Below are 21,863 nucleotides of genomic sequence, written 5' to 3'. Positions count from 1 at the left end.
TGAAAGCAAGATTAGGCGGGAGCACGCCTCTTTGCACACCCAACCGCAGAATTATGATCGGACTCCCCCCTCAACAATGTGTGTGTACAGATCACAATAGAACACGATGGGTTATGTGCGAACACGTCCTCTTTGCTTTGCTCCTGCCTCTCCCCATCAGGACTCAACCAATTTATCTGCAGTGGTGTAGGGTTTCCTGTCTAGGCAGGGGGTTGGACTAGAAGACCTCCAAGGTCCCTTCCAACTCTGTTATTCTATTTCTAATTGAAACTACGAACTTGAAACATCGTGCAGCAAACCAAACAGATGGTTAAAAATTTATCCGGCCCCTCCCCTAAAAAAAAAAAAAAGTCAATCCAGGTTACTTCCTTCCGCTGCTTTGAACCCGAATAGCCATTTTTAGTAAGGGCGCTCGGCTTCCCATTTTGACGCCTCTCGCAGCCGTTGCCCGGAAAGAAGTTGGCGGGTTTTGCCTTCGTTCCTAAAGAAAAAAAATGGAATAACGCAGCCATCTTTGTGACGGGCAAGGCGGTTTGCCATTTCCGACGGGAGACGCAGCGCCTTCCTTCTGCCCTTCTTCGCGCGATTCGGAATGGCGTCGAGCGTTCCGCGAAAGGACTGCTACGGCGACGTCTGAAGAGGAGGTTTCTTTTTCAACAGGGCCGGCCTGGCAGGGAGAAGCCGCTGTCAAGCAAAGATAGGCGGCATGGTACCTCTCTGGCCGTTGGGGACTTTGTGGCTGGCTTATTTCGCGGCTCGGGGTATAGCGAGTGACGATGCTCCATTGAAGTGCGAAGATCTGCGACTTGGCCAATATCCTGAACACGGGAGGACACCAAGGGAACCCGGTCTCCGTGGTGATGGGCTTTGCGGGGGAGGGGGCGGGGAAGAGGGCGGGGACGGCGCTCTAGTCTAAAACGGGTCTCCAACCTTGGCAAACTGAAGACTTGTGGACTTCAACTCCCAGAATTCCTCAGCCACCTTTGCTGGCTGAGGAATTCTGGGAGTTGAAGTCTTCAAGTTGCCAAGGTTGGCGACCCCTGGTCTAAAAAGATCATAATGAGCCAGGTGCTTGAAGAAGCTGCACCTGTTGAATTACACTCCTGTAGTTCTAAAAGGAAGATCGTAGTCCTAAGTGGAGTACTGGTTATTGACTACAACCCAGGATGGATGGACCAAAAGCGTAATAATAGCAGATGCCAACAGGCCTAGGGTGGAATGAATGTAACCCACTTAAAGCCCTTATGAGTGGAAAGAGATCTGGGGCAGAAATTTATGGTTGGGTTCATACATAATAAGTCAGGTTTTGCAACATTTGGGGAGCTAGGTATTTGCACTTAGCTACATCCCTATGGATAATGGGGCCAGAACAAAATCTAAATTAGATTTATTTTTTCTTAATCCTTGCAGTGATTGAGCCCAGGATTTATGTTGCTAATTTCTTGCTACATTTGTTAAGTGAATCACTGCAGTTGTCAATTTGGTAACACCATTGTTAGGTGAATCGGGCTTCCTCTTCATGGATTTTGCTTCTCGGAAAGTCACGTGAGCCCAGGACAATGCAGCCATCATGAATATGAACCAGTTATCAAGCATCTGAATGTAAAGCAAGTGACCATGGGGGATGCTGCAACGGTCATATGTGTGAAAAATGGTCATAAGTCACTTTCTTCAGTGCCGTAATTCCAAACGGTCACTAAATGGACTGTTGTAAGTCGAGGACTACCTTCATTGTATTATTTGCTCAAGCATGATTAATTGTATAAGCCAAAGTTAGTTAGCTGTTCATATAACTCCAAAGTCCAAAGTCATGAGTTAGAAAACGCAGCAGATAAGTTTGTACAACATTGTAAAGCCAAAGAAACATTATAGCATATTTATTTGAACCCATTATTTATACTTTAGTAAACCTATTATTTAATCTTCCCTAATATGGTGCCTTCCAGGTGTGCTAGGATCAACCATAGCTGCTATGACGGTAGTTCTAGTCCCAGAGTATTGGAAAATTTCAGGCCAGGGAGGGCTATATTGTTGATTAAAATAGCTTCCCAATTGAAATATTGCTATATTGCTTATTTTTCTGGGTAAAAGAAGGAAATATGGACATTTCAGCCTATACAGTTTTTGATTAATTGAAAACAAATCTATCATAATGCTAATTTGAATCTATAACAGAAACTTGGGTTATGTTTGTTTTCCTTAATTGTACAAACATACATATGCAGAGATCCTAAAATAGACAATGCAACCCAAGAACCCATGAACTGTACGAACCACACTGCATATGGTAAGAGTTACACAATATGTTTAATGTTGCATATTCCTAAGTCAAATGCTTCCAGTGAATGAACCGTATATGTTTTCTCCTCTTAGTTATTATATAATTTGTTTTATTTAAAGTAGACATGGGGCCTTTCCCTGCAAAAATACTTGAGATGAATTAACAAGACTTGTGATGAGATTTTTCCAATTTATACTGCTGTCCACCTCATATATATGACTCTGGACAACAATTATTAATTATTAAGTATTAATAAATACAACAATTTTAAAAGAAGAAAAAATATATAAAAGCATATTAAAAACCATCATATTGTTATTGCCAGTAAATGTTTCTTGGCTGCACATATATTTTCAATATGAATTATTTTTTTAACTATGTTTAGTTTTTAAAGTTAATTTATTCCTCTTTAAAATACTAACATTAAGATTAAATTTAACATTTGCTTTATGTTAGTTGTCTTACCAAGAAGATATTTGCTTTATGTGTTCTATATTTGAAATGTTTTTTGATGTCCTATATCTAATGCTACTGTTATTTTTATATCCTTAGTTGCTTGTCTTCCAGCCCCAAATATTACTTGTAAAGATTTCAATGGAAGTGAAACTCAGTTTACTGGAAAAGAAATTGGATTTTACCAACCCGTTGAGTGTCGAAGTGTGTAAGTGGTAGTTTCAGTTTCTGTTTAATATGTAAGAATTCAATTGGTAGTGAACATTTGATGTATTAATTATAGAACTTAATTACATATTTGTATATGTACCTAAGTTAATTTATTAGTTTGAAATATGCTGCAGTACTTTCCTCTCAGTTCTGTTAGATTGAAGGAGAAATACTAGACCTGTCTTAGTTAAAAGCTGCTTCACTTGATCATATAGCTATCATACTTGAGATCAAAAAGGATCAAGTCCTAGGAGAGTGAAGATTATTAATGGATAGCTCTATACCCGTGCTTCGCTATGAAACTATGTAATCGGGCTTAGTTTTTGGGGTGGAAAATAAGGTGAGGGGGGAAGTGCCTCTGTCTACCAGCATCCATCGGTATTCATCTGGCTAACGTCCTGTCAGTGTGTGAGAGAGTTGAGGGCTGTTTGGAAACTGAAACATGGAAACTGAAACAGTATTTGCTATGTGAACAAGAAGGAGACAGCAAGGAGCCTGGGAGTGGCTTTGCTCAACTGTTCTGTACTAAAGCTGGTTGCTGCTGTGAAACTAAAACTGAAATTCCTCTGCTTGTGTTTTGCATTTGGAACAGATTTCTTTTCAGGTGGGGAGGGGGAGTAGAACTCTTTAGCATCACAGCATGTTAATAATAATATACGAAATATTAATGCTCTGATAGTCATTTTGAAAAATCTTTTCTTAGTGAGCACCTAGAAGCCAAGAGGAACATACGTGCCAAATTTCAAGTTTGTAGGCTTTATGGTTCTAGAGATTTTGTGAGGATGCATGACTGTTATTTCGCTTTTATATATATAGATTAGATCGTGTCTGTCAATGGACAGATTGAAACTTAAACCACTAAGTAACTGTTGGTTGGAGAGGAGGGTAGGAGAGCGGTTTGGAACTTAAAATTGTGGGTATGTTAAATCAGGTAAATCAATTCTGATTGCAAACTAGTGGTATATTTTTACAATCACAGGTAGGTCAGGTGTTCTTTATAAACTGGCATGGCTACTGTTTTTCATGGGGTAGGATCATCCAAACTGAGCCATTTCCATATATAATATGCTCAAAAATTTACTTTATACTTTATAGAGATTTATATAAGCATAACTTTTTGTTTAATTTTTGAAGGTAAAATAATATATTGCTGCAGGAGGCTAACATGATTTGTGCTAACTATAAATAACTGGTGTTACTCCTACTTTATTGTCTACCAATTTCTTTCTTGACTAGTTCAAGAGGTCAGTAATTTGATTTTAACTCTGCACGTATTGCTACAATTATATATGTGCTTGATTAGCATAACTAAACATTTGCACAATATAAGTGAGATTCATAGTGAGATTTTTTTTAAGTGAAAAAGATACATAAAATTGTATGCATAAAATTTTATTTGACTTGGTGCTAATACACTTCTTCAGTCCTAAAACATGTTAATCTGAAAATCAGAAAGTGTTGCAAATATGTAGCCCATTAGAATAAACAGATGAATAGATGCTTTAGTATAGAATTAATCAAGACTTAGTTCACAGATAGTTCATGTAGCTACTTTTTTATAAATTGGATTAAGTTCATTGTTTTAATCAGTTGTAATGTGTAAAGACTTTTTATGTAAACTGTTCAGGAATTCAGTTGATAGAAATTAGACAAGGGTTTCCCCCCTATTTTATATGGAAAATACATGGAATAAAACATGTTGAATTATAGTCTTGTTATCATTTGGGGAGTGAATCTCATTGGCAAGGTTTTGCTTCTTTTGTCTTAGTTTGAATTCTATTTTTGCACCTGGCACCCATGACATGGTATGAAAAGTGGAGATGATTGAACCACTAATCAAAGATTTGGCTTATAGAATAGTCAAATTTCCTAGCAATTTTATGCTCTTATTTTTGGACTACCATGTACTGCTGGAATCGTAAGTGCAAAATTCCTCATGTAAAATAACAGTTTATTACCTTTGCCTTTTAACTCTATATCTGAAAAAATTAAAATGTATCTATCTGAACAATGGCACTGTGCAGTTTGAAATACAGTACATTTTGCAAGTAATTCAACTTGGGATATATACAGTACTTGTTTCTGTTGCATAAGAAAACATTGAAGTATGAAAAATCAATAAAAACACTAGTTTGTTTTTATTTTGTTCTGTAAAATTGACTATAGTAAGTAAAACTGGCTTTACTAGGTTTGTGTTTGTACAAGAATATCCAAGTCTGAAATTGTATTCAAACCCTGCAATATCTTTCTTTATCGCATGAAATATTAATTGCCTAATAATGGAGAAATCATTCACTCCTTTTTATATTATTGTTTGGTGTTATGTATAGCTGGCTTTCCATTTGCTTAAGGTTTGACAGTTTGAAAGTTCTAGTGTTAAATAATTAATGAAGAAAATGAATTCAAAAACTGATTCAGCAATTTTCTCTCCTATTTCTATTTCTAGAAATGGTTACTCCTATAAAGTAGCAGTTGCTCTGTCTTTGTTTCTTGGCTGGTTGGGAGCAGATCGGTTTTATCTAGGATATCCTGCATTAGGTAAGTTCCTACTTTTAAGTATATAAAAATGAATGGCACTGTATTAATTTATTCCATTTGTATTCCTAAGAGACAGTGGCATATGTAGATATCAAGCTGGAATATCAAGAGGTTGACATATTTGGCAAATACAGGTAGTTTCTGACTGTTGATCGCAATTGAGCCCAAAATGTCTATGGCTAAGCAAGACAGTTGTTCAGTGAATTTAGCCCCATTTTACGATCTTTCTTGCCACAGGTGTTCAGTGAATCACTATAGTTCTCAAGGTAGCAATGTGATTGTTAAGTGAATCTGATGTCCTCATTGATTTGCTTGTCAAAATGCCGCAAAAGGTGATCACATGATCCCAGGACACCACAACGGACATAAATACATGCCAGTTGCCAAGCATCTGAGTTTTGATCATACGACCATGGGGATGTTGCAATGATCATAAGGGTGAAAACCGGTCATCACTTTTTTCAGTGCCATCTTAACTCTGAATGGTCAGTAAATGAATTGAAAGTTGAGGGCTCCTATATGAAATGGTGAACCTCCAAGGATGTTATATTTTTGTATTTCATCACACAATAAAAAGGGTGGGTAGGATCATTTATTCTAGATTTCCTTCTGAGTTGCACTTGAAAAAATTAAAGCATTGCCCAGTAAGCATTAGCAGTGTTTGCTTTTTACAAAGCTATTTATTTGTGCAAAATCACAAATGATTTCCCCCATGCAATAAGGGAGGGAGCCTTTATAATATGATATAGATTAGGGATGGAAGGAACAAGGATTTTAACTGTTCTGTCTTGCAGTTTGAGATATTATGACTCCCTGGAATTCTTTTAGATTATAGAGCAGGCATCTCCAAGCTTGGCAACTTTAAGACCTGTGGACGTCAATTCCCAGAATTCAATTCCCAGCTTTGCTGGCTGAGGAATTCTGGGAGTTGAAGTCCACAGGTCTTGAAGTTGCCAAGGTTGGAGACTCCTGTTATAGAGTGTTGTATTGGAATTTCTCAATTGGCTCCTAACCTATTGCATTTCCCCCCCACTTGTTAGAAACAGATTTTGTGGGATGGAAGTGCGGGAAATGACACAATATTAAATAGAATTCTTGGCGGTAGTCTTCTGCAAAAGAATAACCACCACCTTTTGGATTTTCAGTTTCCATATTTTTACAACTGAACATCATCAGAACATCATGTGGATCCTAATGGTATACAAATAGCATTGCTAAAATGGATAGTTATAGCTTTATCATAAGAAAAATATCAGGTGGAATTGGGATTCATGAGAGATTAGAAGCCATGACTCACTAAAAACATTGTTACTTGTCTTAGTCTGCTGGCAAACAAATAAAGGAAACCTGGAAGATGCTCCAGACTTCTGGAAGAATACTCTACCAACAGAAAATCCAAAAGTTGTTACATGGATGCCACAAATGAAACACTGCACTCCTTAATAGGAATTGCATACCAGCTGTCAATAATGGCAGTGGCGGTGGTAGTATTGTGTTTTGGAGGTGCTTTGCTGCCTCAGGAGTGAAAAGTTTGCCATTGTTGAATGAAGGATGAATTCTGCTTTTTAGCAATATCTTTTCGAATCAGCTTAGGCTGATTTGCCTTCCCTTGGGAACAAATATATAAGATTCTATGGAACTTAGGAGGGATCAAGCTTAAGTCTCTTGCATTTGCACAAGGACTCAAGGCTAGATCCCTGCTTGATCACTCCTCCCTGCCTGGCTGGGCATTTCCCAACACAAGTGAATCAAACAAGAAGACTGATCACAAACTTGTAAGGAAGTTTACATGACAATGGATGTAGAAGAAGAAACTCAATTTTTGAACCTAAAATATCCTTATCTAAACCTCATAAAATCTAGTATGATCTAAGAAAGTGAGCACATGCTAGAAAAACCTCCAATGTATTCAGTTGAAACTGTTTTCTTTGGAGGGATGGATCAGAATTCCTATGTAACAAAATGAGAGAATAATAATCTTTTTGCAGGACTTGTTAGTTTTGTCACTAAAAGGGATGCAGCCACTTTCTGTGAGGCTAAAGTGACAGTTATTTTTTTTCTCCCTGGGACATGAAATATTCAGTGACTTAGTTTATATATCAAATAAAACAAGTGTTGTTATTTGTTTACTCATACTTTTTATATCAGTGGGGCTTATATGAAATTATGTTACTTGACAGTGGCCAAGATCAGCAAGTACTTAGAAAATCCAAAATGTGATGAATACTTTTTCATCCAGAAATGTAACTCTAAAAACTGGTGCTTTTGCTGGCATCTGCGTTTTATAATTTGGATGTCAGTAATTACTATAAAGAGAATTGTTTGTCACATGTATGCATAATAATACATAGCACAAGTCTTAAGGTAAAAAAATAACTTAAGGTTTTTATTGCTTTCCAGCTTTGTTTACTGAAAAGTGTGATATCCTATCTTTACAATGTTGTATTTTTGGTAGCTTGATGCTTCCATATAAATAACAGTAATTTGAAAAGAAAAAAATAATTTGTACATGGAAATAATAAATAGTAACTAAGACAGGATTTGTCTTACCTATAAACAGAATAAAAAATGATATGAGGCTGCCATTTCTTGCCAGAAAGTTTTTATAGGTGGCTGAGTTCAGAAAAAGGGCCACCTGTTTAACTTCATCTGATAGTACCTGGAGGAGAATATGTAATTATTTCTTCAGATTCATATGGTTCAGATATTCCATTAAAATACTTGCATCTCAAACTAAGGGTTTTAAAAGTCAAAAGAATATATTGAATTGTGTCCAGAAACAAATTAACATCTTATGAAGTTCCATTATATAATAAAATCACACTATAAATGGATGACAGGATTTGAACAAGTTGAAGTTTCTGAAGGCTTCAAGACAGACCCATGCATAATAAAAATTGCTAAGACATAATTCTTAGCAGGTTATCCTTTTCCATGATGTAGTTTTGTGTACAGATTTTGCTTAGGAGAATAAGCAGCACTGTTAGAAATGTTAAGACATTTTTTTCTGAACAGCTTCATGAGTGCCACTGCTCCATTATTTTAGACTTAAAACTAAACATAATGATTGAAAAATAAGCAGAAAGCCAGCCTTATGATGTGATACTAAAGTAACTTGTGTCATGTTTCACGTTTCGAATTGCTTTGTACTTTTAGTATGGTTTGCTGCTGATGTCTTAGTTGTTGAAAACTTTTAAAAGATTTTGAAGCTGGAAGCAAAGTCAGCTGTGTTTACACTAAGCTTATAAAGTTTTCGTCTAATTACACTCTTACCTTTTTTGTTTTGTTTTGATGTTAGTATAACAAAGTACTTTAATTCAAATCTGTTTTCCTCTGTTAAACTACCCCCTTTCTGAAGACTATTTAGATTCCCACATAGCTGCTGTTCATCTAATTTTAAAAACCATCTATGCAATTCCTAGTTGGGAAATATTCACATATCTGATACTGCCCTTTTTGCCCAGAGACAAAAGTACATAATATAGATTGTGTAGTTATTGCTTACAGTGAGTGAGTGAAACTTATACCTGATAATTGCAAAGAATAGTTTTGTGAAAGTTGGATAAATCTGATTGTTAATACTTGGTTCTGAAGAGGCCAAGGTGGATTGATATTATAATTAGTTGGTTAATTACAGATTATAGTATCATCTGACCACAAGCTCTAGTAGTCCAACCTAAAATAAACCCTAATAGCTAGAAGTAAAAAATGATCTGTCATCTTAGAGAGAAATACTAAAGACTTCTTGTCTTTTACCAAAGTTATTTTATGTTGATTGTCTAAATATATAAACTATATTCTTATGTACAATTTGCTGCATTGGTGGCTCACCAAAGTTTTCCTTCCCTTTGTCCCACAAATTGGGCTGGCATGCCTATTAAATTTAGAGAATCACCATTATTCTTTCAAACTTGTTAAAAAATTGCCTTGAATACTCTTTCGCTTGTTTTTCAGCAGTCCCTTTTGCTATTGAAACTTCAGTGGTTTGAAGTTTTGTTTAGGATTCTCTGTGTATATGGATTAAGAGGAAGCTACTAATTCAGAAATAATAATAAAAAACTTGTGATTTCCCTATACCTATGGTAATTCATTATTTTAGGGGCATGGATAAACCATTACAGTGAGAAGAAACATTTTTTTCTAGAAATTGTAATACGCTGAAATACGTCCACTGATTGGCATAATTGCAACTTTTTTCACAGGTTTATTAAAGTTCTGCACAGTGGGATTTTGTGGAATTGGTAGTTTGATTGACTTCATTTTGATTTCAATGCAGGTAAGTTCAAAACGTCTAGCAACAGATTTCTGGCACATTGCTAATTGAATAGTTGACTCCCACATTGCCTTTTTATGTTCCCATCAGTTTGAAAGCAGCTTGTCACAAGAACTGTATGATTTGTGAAGAAGAATGTTACTTTTTATTGTTTTTAGATTTGTTTTTAGATAAGAAAAAGCCTACACAAATTCTGTGCAATTAGACGTCTAAACATCAACTTGCCCGTATATCATTATATAGCTTACCTATATTGCAAAATTATCAGAGAAGCGTTTATATTAAAGGTGGTGTTCAAAAGAATGTTTAAGAATTGGAAAAAATAAAAAAATATAAAGGAATATTTTATTAAATGGAGGTTTAATAAGTACACATATATGCAGACTTCCGTTGTATAAATGTAGCAGAAATATTTGCTAGCACAAAGCTTCTGCTTATTAGAAAGTTAGTTTCTATCGTTGCATACAAGTCAGAGCTAATATATTGGTTTCACTTAGTCAAAACCGTCAAAAGATTTTTAAAATTTCATTAAACTCCAATAGTTTTAGTTGTACTCCTAGTAGTTGCACAAGTTGAAGAGCATCAGTTCTTGTTTTGTCCTGATTTGTGGTATACATTTTTATTCTTTTTCCTACACACATGTCCTTGGAATTATATTTGCCCACATTTAGTATGAAAAACGTACTTAAAATTCCATTCAGAGTTAATTTCCATGTAATTTTTAATGTAGCAGAAGGGGAAAATCCAGAGAGTTTTAATGACTGATGATGAACCTGGGTTTTAGCCCAACTTGTAAATTGCAATTCCTTCTTAATATCATAATTCAGAGCTCCCCAAACTTTATGGCACTGTGGCTCTGTAAAATCATAAGTGAATTGGTGCAACTTCTCCTGTAATAAACTAATAATTTCATTAGAATTAGATTAGGTTAGAATTAAATATGCTTGTTATTTTCAATTGTTGATATATTTTGCAGGTTCTCCTATTTTGTGAAAGGCGCTCACTGGGCTTATGCAGCAAAGCCAAGGTTCTGTCAAAATTCTTTCTCTCCCACTTTGTCTTTCCAAGCTTGTAACTTCTTGGGGAAATGCTTTTCCCTCAGACAAGTACAGGCTATTTATCTGCTTAATGTCCTAGAGAACTTCAGACATGTTATGAGTTTTATAGCTGTTTTGTAGCCATATTAAAAGCAGTATCATGGATATGGATGAAGGTTGCAGAAGATTTGTCTCTCTCTGTGTGTGTGTGTATGGTGTATTTTAAAATAGAATTTTTAACAATGTAATACTTTCTTTTTCAGATTGTGGGTCCTTCTGATGGTTCTAACTACATAATAGATTACTATGGTGCAAGGCTTATCAGGCTGAGTATTACGAATGATACATATAGAAAACCTCAAATGTACCCTTAATCTTGCCGGTAAATTCCTTAATCTGAATATCAAAAATGTTGTCTTTGACCAATCAACTTATTTTTGTCAAATAGAGAATACTTTATATCAGGGGTGGGCAGCTATGGCAAGCTTTATTACCTGTGGACTTCAACTCCCAGAATTCTTGAGTTAGCATGGTTGCCTCAGGAATTCTGGGAGTTGAAGTCCACAGGTGGTAAAGTTGTCATAGTTGTATACAAAGGGATAAAATAATAAAGCTATTTCCTTTCATTCCCTTCAGTTATGATTTCTGAAAATCTGTAAAAATAACTTAAGTTGGAATGAGTTAAGGGAATTGACACAATCTTGTTACAAGCCTTTTCAGTGTGGTTCTTGCCGGCTTTTTGTCAAAATTGGTGACTATCTCCACTTACATACATATCCATCCTACACTAATAGATTATTTTTTCAGTGGAGATGAATTTATAATATAATGGAAAATAACATAAAAAGGGCCTAAAAAGCAAGAAAAATCATTTCTGCATAGATATGTGTTCTCTGATAAAATTGATTTTGAATTATCTTTTTAACAATTCTGAAAAACATGTTTTATTCTTATATCGATGCACAATCTATGAACAAAATGAAATTGTCCATATTTATGAAGAAATATTTTAAACATCAGGTTTGGAATGTAATGTATAGTAGTGGCAATTTACAATATTTAATTTATATCCCACTTATATTATTTTTTTTATAAACAACTCAAGGCATAAAAAATATCCAATACCCCTTGCTCCTCCTATTTTCCTCACAACAACCATGTATGAAAAGTTAAGCTCTGAGAGAAAGACTGGCCCAAGGTCACCTAGCCTGCTTTCATGCCTAAGGCAGGATTAAAACTCATGTTCTCCTAATGTATAGCCTGGTGTCTGTTGTCCCATGTATTCAGCTGCTGTGTTGGATATAAAATTAAAAACACAAAAATGCTAGAAATTGTTTTCCAGATATAACAATTCAAGGAAACGCAATACAGTAAATCCTTTTCCTTGTCACTGAAAAACAAAAAAACAAAAAGATATTTTAAATGTTGATAATTACATGCTATTAGAGCACAGCTGCCAATGTTGTACAATCATTATTTTTACTCTTCATATTTTTGATTTGTAATGTCAAAATAGTGAAACATAGCCAGTGTGTGTACAAAATATCCAGAACTTGCAGTGTTTCACTCTTTTGATCATGGGTTAAAAGGTCATATATCCATAAGCTTTATTTTATGTTTGGACATTTTTAAGTTATCCAAGCCCTGAAAATTTAAATACTGTGTTAGCCAGTAAACTTTAGTCATGGACCAACCCCTGTTGTCATTGGCCTGAAGTTGAAAAGGTAGATAGAGACAAGGGAAAGGCCAATTAAACACATGTTCAGAAATCAAGAATCATTTCGGAAATAACAAAAGGCTGACTGACTGCCCAATAACCTTAAGTGCTACTTTTAAATACTTTGTTATGAGAAGTCATCATTCATGGTTGATTGGAATGTTATCATCCCCTTTCTTTGCAAGCTGCGCTTTCTTTTCAGAAAAACTGCCAGGTTCCAAAAAATAGTTATAGATGGGCTGCTAGGCTTTTGAATGGTTGAATTTCTAAATGCAACAATTATTTTATCTGTATTGAAATTTGCTGTCAGCCTGTTAAATCCAAAAGAAAAAAAATGTGCTCTGTGCATGTACTTTTTTGTATTTGGGGGAAATACTTTTCAAATTATTGCTGTCATTCCTTTGCAGTCTGATAGCAAAATGAATTCTTAACTGTTGCTTCTATTGTTTAGTATGGGAGAAAAAAATTAAGTATAATGTTTTAAAAATTACTTTCTGGGTTAATTTTTCTGCGTCTAGATGAGAAGCAGCACTCAGCATGGACTACCACCTTATCTTATTATTTTTTATTGTAGGATACCAATATTATTTTGAGTTCATTTTGTTCCCTATAAACTACTAAGATTGGAACATTAATTCCCAGCATATCTTTAAAGAACATATGTATCTTTAATGAACAGCAAATAGTGTTGAAGTCATGCTGTCAGCTTTCAGATCAAATAAGGCATTTGTATGAGATACCTAAAGACCTGATTTAATGTTCCAGTTGTAGAATTGGGTCTCCAAATGCAAAGCAATTGTAAATAAAGTATTGACAGATTTTTCTTATGGTCCTTCTCAGTCTTTTATCACGTGCAAAAATGACACAATTTAAGTTCAACATGAAGTCATATTTTCAAAATAAAGTTACCCCTTACCCTACTTTGATAAGGCAATTGTAGTAAATATGTTATAACTGCCAGCGTGCATTAAAGGCTTTAAATGTATTTTAAACGTGATAAATATCTTCACCCAGGAACAGAATCTGCACTTAAGTGGTGAAACTCATGAGATATTAATTATAGTTATCTTTATTTCAGTAAAGCTCTTCAATCCATTAAGTGTGTACGTAAGCTTTTTGTTACAGTAGGCTGAGGTATTTGTTATATAGCTATGGCAGCTACATTTTAAGTAATATTTTTCACACTATTAATCTGGATTGAATTAGCCAGCACAGTATAAGATCAATTTCAGAACTTGAAATAGACTATAACGTTCAGTGTGGGTTTTTGGATGGCCACTGAATATTACAGTCTATCCCAAGTCCTGCAATTAAGACTTAAGTTATACTATGTAAAATCTGTAAAAATAAAACAGAATGACACACCTTCCAAGGCACACCTGGTCATTTTAGAGCCCATGGACCACATCCAACCCATAGGCGATCTTGGTCTGGGACTTGGGGAACAGGGCATTGGCAGCATTGGGGGCATGGTATGGGCATCGGGAGTGGGACATCAGTGCAGTATTGGAGGTGGGTGGCACTACCAGCATTGGGGATAGGTGGGCATGGCCTTCCACAGCAGTCCCAGTGTGCCATGTGACCCCATGGGAAAATGAATTGCCCACCCCTGTTCCAAGGGAATTTTTGGTAAGGGTTGGAGCTGGGGAGACTTTGATTCTCATGCATGGAACACCAAGGTCAGGAAATGAATAGCCACATAAATGTTGGCATGAAAAAGTGAGAGTTAGAGATCCATGTTTCAAACATACATAAACGAAAGGATTACTCTGTGGTGCTAGATGAAAGATATACGTACAGCTTCCCAGTTTTCTGCAGTAAAGTTTACTTGTTGAGTCAGCTCTAGAAAAGTGGACTGGCAAGAGAATACCTTGCTATACTTCAACATTATTGAATAATGTGGCCACCGTGTATGCCATTTACATTTTTGATAATTATATCCCTACATATCTATGTATTCTGTAAATGGGTAAAGGCGTTACTGTACTAGAGTATTCCAAATAATGTAGATGAATTTGCTCACCACTAGTAGCCATATCAGTATTGTAGTTATTTGAGTTGTAGTTTGGAAGACAGTAAGAAACAATGTTTTTCCATACAGTGGATATGCCTAATATTAATTACGTTCTCTTAGTGAATCAAGCTATATCTGGATTCATAAATGTTTATACAGCTTTTAGCAAAACAGTTTGGTTTGATCACCTCACTCTTAGGTCTCCCATAGGTATCTATGTCTAACTATCACCTATTACTTAGTATTTGCATTGTTCCGCTCAGCAGCAATGTCTCTTTTATCCCATGCTGATCACTAAGACCAAGAAAGCTTCTGCTTAAACCAAATTCTCATTCAAGACTGAGGCTTTAATAGCAGGAAGAAATAGTGAACTTTTAAAACCCAGTTGTGCATTTTGAATGTTTTATTGCTAAGTTTTGCTTCAGTGGTAACATTACATACAATCCACCTATTTTTTAATTTTTTTGTGACATATCTATGGATTTCTTACTTATTCTTTATTATTATTTCTTATTTATACTTATTCTTTATGGGACGTTATGTAAGCTTAAGTGTTGTTTAATAGTTCATTGCATATATTAAAAAAGAATGCCTGCTTTCAGAATCGTGTGTGTGTGTGTGTGTGTGTGTATAAAGTTTCAGCAATTGCATATAAAACATCATTTTCCTAAATTGTGTTTGACAATTCTGGACATCAGAATCTATTAATGAAATTGCTGTGTAAATCCTCTTCTGAAGAATTTGCTTTATCCCTCTTCAAAACTGGATGTTTATATGGCTGTACAACTGTTACCTTTATACAGAGTAGAACTACATTGTTTATAAGAATGGAGTTATGTTCATTTTCAACCTCTCCCTCAGACAAGAATATAAAAAATACTTTTATTTGTTTTATGATTAACAGGGAAAAGTTTTGGCTTTCAGTTGATTGATTTTTAGTATGGTAATTATTCTAGCAAAGTCTGCTTTTAACCACAGTATATGTTCATGTCTAAGAACTGGAAAAATTATGTTTTTCCTTTGCACAATTCATTATTTTCTATCTGCAAAAGCACAGCCAAAATATGTGAGTATCCATCTAATACAGTCTCAGGTTTTGGACTATTTTTGTAATGTTATCTCCACTGATACCAGTTTTCAAGGAAAACTTGCTCCATTTAAATGTTTCATGTAGACAGCTTTCTTAGTTCTGCCTTCAAACCTTTAACCTGAAAATGTCAGTATCGCTAACCCACACTGCCTTGCTTAACAGAATAACAGAGTTGGAAGGAAACTTGGAAGTCTGATATTCCAACCGCCTGCTCAGGCAGGAAACCCTATACCATTTCAGACAAATGGTTGTCCAATCTCTTCTTAAAAACTTCCAGTGTTGGAGCATTCACAATTTCTGGAGGCAAATTTTCCACTGATAACTTGTTCTGTCAGGAAATGTCTCCTTAGTTCTAGGTTGCTTCTCTTCTTGATTAGTTTCCATCCCATTGCTTCTTGTCCTGCCTTCAGATATTTTGGAGTATAGATTGACTCCCTCTTCTTTGTGGCAGACCCTTAGATATTAGAATTGCGATCATGTCACACACACCCAGTCCTTCTTTTCATTAAACTAGACATATCTAATTCCTGCAACCATTCTTCCCATGTTTTAGCCTCCAGTCCCCTAATCATCTTTGTTGCTCTTCTCTGCACTCTTTCTAGAGTCTCAACATCTTTTTTTACATTGTGGTGACCAAAAATAATCTCTATACTAAGTACAAACAGGACTGTCTCTGCCAGTCCTTGACAGCTCTATCTTTTGTGCATAGGTTAAATGGGAGAAAGGTTTAATATGTATTTATATTATCTCTATAGAACTTAGTAAACTTGTTGGCTAGGTTGATATCATGTCATGAGGTTTCTTTATATATGTTGCTCTATTAAAGGCTTCTTTGAGTGTGGCAGGTATGCAGGCACATGGCCTTCTAAATTCTGCTTTGTAATTGGGGTAAAATAAGTAATATTCAATTAGTGTGTGAACAACTGAAAACTGAACTAAAGTACATCATTCAAGAGTATTCTATTGCAGCGTTTAAAATGAGATTTTGTAACTACTGCATTTCCTTTGTTTCTTTCAAAGAAAGTGGCCTCAGGTGTCTAATGTCCCAGTTCACGTCTAATATATCAAGGGTCGGCAGTAGTTTTAAACACTGTAGATATACCAGTAGAAGAGAATATTATAGCTCTGGGTTGAACTGTGGGGTCCTTGGTGCTCTTTGAGCTTGGCTGTTTTTGGACGCACTGATTATGTTAGCTAGTTTGGCAAGGAAATGTCTGCAGGAAACAGCCAAGCTCAGAGACACCAAGGACACTGCAGATATACCTTAGATCAGCAATTCTTAAAGTTTGGGAGTCCCCAATACCTTTTCATGGAGTGCACAAAGTAAAGTAAATATCTTTTTTAACTGTTCAGTTTAAATTCTAATATAGTAAGTATCAGAAAGCCAGTTTGGTCTAGCAGTTAAGGCATGAGGCTAGAACCTGGGAGATTGTGAGTTCTAGTTCTGCCTTAGGCCCAAAGCTACCTGGGTTTCCTTGGGCCAGTCACTGTCTCAGCCCTAGGAAAGAGGCAATGGAAAACTGTTTCTGAAAGCTTGCCAAGAATATTGCAGGGACATGTCCAGAAGTCTCCAAGGGTCAAGATAGACTCAAGGATGCTCACACACAAATATCAGCAGACAAATCAAAGCTCTTTGGGATCATCAAGCATTTTTAAGAACATAAAAGGGTCATGAGACCAAACTGTTTGAGAACCACTGCTTAGATTAAAGATAGTGATATAAGCAAGGAAGAAAAACAAATATGTTTATTCAACATAGCTATCAAACTATAAATTTGCAAGCAGTGCTGGAAATGTGTTTGAAGTATGGGGTGACAATGTCAGAGGAAAATTCCTTTGGGTGTCCATTGCAGAGTAACTTACCTGAGTATAGAATCTTACAAAGTAAAATAACGGATAAAACAAAATTGAAGACAAACTAACCTTCCTTCTTGATAATATGGCATAACTGCTGTTCAAACTCTGTATAACAATCCTTTATTTTGCTATTGCAAGGGGGAATAAAGCTGTACAATCCTAAACTTTTGGGCTGTGCTCTGTGTACTTGCCAAGGAGGAAAAAAACTTTAAATGCATTCTCATCTACTTTAGCTACGCATATATTTTATGGCTGATCTTTTTTTTTCCTCCAGGAGTTCACTTACTTTATTTGAGTGTGAGAAGATGCCTGTGTATGAAATGATGGAAGAGCGCCGTCTTCAGAGGACTAAGAAGTTTCATCAACTCTTTTGTCATCAGCTCTTTGTACACAAAGGAAAACTAGTAGGCTGTATAATTATACACTCTGCTGATCACACAAAAGGAGTTAGAGCCTTTGCGCCAACTGCAACCTTATTGAAAAGGAGACAATGACTTATCTTTTAAATTGTTTGGTAAATAAACGCAACCGATGGACTTTTAATGATGAATGCATCATGAAGCACAAAGGACTTTATACAAGTTGTACAAAAACTGAATAGTGTGTAAAAGGGAGAAAACAGGAAGAAATTACCTCAACACTCAACATCCCTTTTCTGACTGCTATTTAAAAATAAGCAAAGTAGAAGTCGCACTCAAAAATGTGTTGTTATGCAGATGTACCAGGTTCCAGCTCATTCACTCCCTTCGTCCCTCACATCAAGTACATTCTGTCCTTTTGGCAATAAGTGGATGGGATATTTAGAAGCTGCGAACTGTTCTGAAAGTTTCACATAGTGGGTTATGGGCCATGTGTGTTTGATCAAAATTCAATTACTGCACTGCACCAGGCTTGGAAACCTATCATTGCGAGTTATGAAGTATGACGAAATAAGCTTCTCTAATTGGTTCAGTATGGGGAGCAGTCTCAACCAAGCTTGTTATGATAAATAGCTTCCTATGTTAAAGGTTCTCCAGAGCTTAAGTGTCTTGGCTCACCTCCTTCAACAGAATAAGAATATTGTTCCCTAGGAACATTTACATCATTTTCTCTTTTCCCAGGTTGGAGTTAAATATTTGTAGCATTTTTATCTTGCTGTTCTTGAGGAATCTAAACATAAATATACGTCACTTCTCCAATCATAAAATATCTTGTGTCCCTGTGCACAACTGGTTATTGGCAATGTCACTTTTGTCAGCTTGGAAAATCTTAGCTGTTGTTTAAAGTCAAATCCACTTTACAAGCCCTTTTAAAAAAATGATTGAATGCTCTGCAACTCCTAGCTTAGATTTGCCGCTACTAAAACTGTTCCACACATGGATTTTTTTTTTTTTTTGTAGATTTCTGTTATGGAAATAATCTCTGATTATCCTCTTGTAAGCAAACAAAGGTAGAACTAGAAAACTCAAGTTAGTATACGCGTCTACATTGTGGTGTTTCAGATGCATTTCACTTTGAGAAAGTGCCATTTCACTTTGAGAAAAAGGTATAAAGTGTATTGTTTTTCTGTTTCTTTGGTTAAGAAATTAGAGAAATTTAGTAACTTGTCTTGTGGAGCTCAAATTAGTTATCTGAATAGGTCATTTCTTTTTTCCTATAGTAATTTAATAACATTGTTATCCAGGTTTCATTTGTTTTATGAGCTTTGATCTCATCATAGTTTGCCTTTATATTTAAATGTCCTTTTTAACCTTCTGCCAAAAGATGTGCGTAACGCTGAAGTCGGCATTTTCAGCATGTACTACATTTGCTGCAAAATTTCAATTTTATAAACCATTCCCCTTAGTCATCACTTAATCAAGTGATGACTAAGTGCAGCAATACAAAATTAAAGGAAGGGAGGAAAACTTGACACAATAAATGTAAAATCTACTTCTGGGTAAGATAAGAAACACACACTCCCGTTATTTTTCAAAGTAGAATGGGATCAAATATTTTAGAATGGGTGATAAGGAAAGATACATAATGGACAATATCATTAGCTTGGGCAGATGATGCTTTTTTTAAGAACAAAACTCAGAAGAATATTGTATTACATTTTTAAACAATTCTTCAAGAAGTAACTTTACCTTTAAAAATAGAATATGATAGCAGGCATTTATGCTAAACCTCCTTCTGGCAAATCAGCTTTTTTTTAAATTGAATCTCAGTTGATTGAATAGCATAGGGGTTGCCAGAGTAAATGCTATTATCAATGTACAGTAATTAAGGAAATAGTCCTTATCACTCGAACAGCACCCAGGCTATGCCTGCTGTAATAAAGTTAAATGATAAAGAAATATCTTTAAATAAAGTGCAACTACTAGAGTGTGGTTACTCTTGAAATGCAGTGGAACAATGCAGTGGAAAATTACTGGTGATAGGAAAATATGCCCACTGAATGCAATGTAAGGGCTTCTTAAATATCGAAGTAAATAATACACATAATCTTCCAATGTAAAGATAAAGATGTTAATCCCTCATGTTCAAAGAGTGACAAGCTTGGCACATGTTAATCTTGTATTTGATCTTCAAATTATTAATTAATTGAATCATTAGAACTTAGAAATGTTTTGAAACCTATGTATAAGATGTACAAATTGAGTGTTGTCATTTGCTTATGGATTAAGATCCTATACATTTTATTATAAAGTATCAATACCTTCAATCTTAAGGCCACCTGAACCTGATATGAATTATAATACAATGTTTCTTCCAAGGTTAGGCCTTCCACTTGAAAAAAAAAATTCTTCCATCATTATAACTAACCATGTCTTAGTTGAAAAGATAACTAACTGGACGTCACGTAACTAATAGGACATGATCTTTGTACCAGTAAACATAAGCTTACAGCTTTGCAAATTTTTTGAGATGAGGATGGCATTAAGACATATTCTGAGGGCTGTATCTGGGAAATGTAGATGCCCAAGGAATGAGTAATTCAGGGTAAAAAGCAAGGGTGTGTTGTGCTAATGCAGAGGTCTCAAAACGTGGCAACTTTAGGACTTGTGGACTCTGGGAGTTGAAGTCCACAAGTCTTAAAGGTGCCAAGTTTGGGGACCCCTGTGCTAATGGAATACCGCACGGCGAAACATTTACAGTAGATGTCATAGAAGTGATTCCAAGATGTGTTTCTTAAAATATCTATGACTCTTCTGAAATTGTTTAGCTTCTGCAAAAAGAAGAGAGGAGTCTAGGTTTCTGAGAATGGTGCTTGGGCCGCAGCTTCCACCTGAGAGACTATGGAAGAAAGTAACCTGAATCTCATCTGGCATTAGCTAGATTTTCTACAGACTCTGTTCTTGAAGATACATCTGCATGCAGGATTTTTATTTTCTTTTTGTGGGATTCTTCATGCTGTGTTTGCATGAAAGCAAAGGCTTTGGTATAGCAGGTTGCATTGAGATTTGCTAAAGGTCAGCTGCCTAACCTTCCAGCTGAAATTTGATACTCTGCCTAATGGAATGAATAATCGTAATGCCATTTCCCCTTCTTTGTAGAAAAAAATTGCCAAGGACCTGGTTCAATTCCCTAAACTAAGTTTCATAAATATTTATTTTATTCTTTATTCTGTTTATTAATGTTACCTGTTTTTTTATGAAGCCAGAAATGGATCTTTTCTCTACTGAATTACTCCTAAGATTTGATCTTTTTTGGGGTGTATGCTCCTTGGGGCAATCTATATGAGAGCATTATGCTCTTGGAAATATGTATTCCTTAATAAATCAAATTACATGTTTTAAAACAGATTGTAGTAATTTACTAAATATTATTCATACTTTATGCTGGTATTAATGTTAATGGATTACTAGCATTGATATGTTCATCTAGTGCCATATTGTGGCTTTGACCATTTCCAGAGCATTTTGGCAACTGAACATGAATAACAAATCATGTGCTGACAACTAAGGTGGAGAAACCTTTTCCTTCATTTCGTACTTGCCATGGGCTCAGATGAGCGTGAAAATATAATGGCAACAGAGCTTAGAATCTTATATCACTCCATGATACTTTACAGCACTCTCTGAGTGGTTTACAGAGTCAGCCTATTGCCCCCAACAATCTGAGTCCTCATTTTACCTACCTCAGAAGGAGGGAAGGCCGAGTCAACCTTGAGCTGATCAGGATCGAACTCCTGGCTGTGGGCCAGGTTTGCCTGCAATACTGCATTTTAACCACAGCGCCACCACAGCTCTTAAGACGTATTTCCTCCGTTCACACATTATTATAATTCTCTTCTGTTGTGATACAGAATACATCGTAAGAGCAATAGGTTTAATCATGAAAAGTAATATTCAGAGTTGTTTATTCTGGTAAAAAAAAATCGCTACAGATTTTCGTTTTTGTACTACAGACATACCAGGTTCAGAGATCC

At 35.6% G+C, this 21,863-nt stretch overlaps 1 protein-coding gene across 1 annotated transcript; it reads left to right on the top strand.

Moving 5' to 3' along the window:
* The first annotated feature begins 559 nt into the window (after window positions 1–559).
* Window positions 560–21,233, top strand: TM2D1 (TM2 domain containing 1). Its single transcript, XM_087960375.1, has 7 exons — window positions 560–857; window positions 2,228–2,287; window positions 2,834–2,942; window positions 5,391–5,482; window positions 9,685–9,758; window positions 11,056–11,174; window positions 17,745–21,233. The coding sequence occupies exons 1-6, from the start codon at window positions 707–709 to the stop codon at window positions 11,164–11,166; spliced, it is 597 nt and encodes a 198-aa protein (XP_087816501.1). The 5' UTR covers window positions 560–706; the 3' UTR covers window positions 11,167–11,174; window positions 17,745–21,233.
* The last annotated feature ends 630 nt before the right edge of the window (window positions 21,234–21,863 follow it).

The sequence above is a fragment of the Notechis scutatus genome, chromosome 3 (genome assembly GCF_049901735.1).
Source record: "Notechis scutatus isolate UNSWTSFEM ecotype Mainland chromosome 3, rNotScu1.2, whole genome shotgun sequence".
Classification (NCBI taxonomy): domain Eukaryota; kingdom Metazoa; phylum Chordata; class Lepidosauria; order Squamata; family Elapidae; genus Notechis; species Notechis scutatus.
This window is presented reverse-complemented; position numbering and strand designations above follow the sequence as displayed.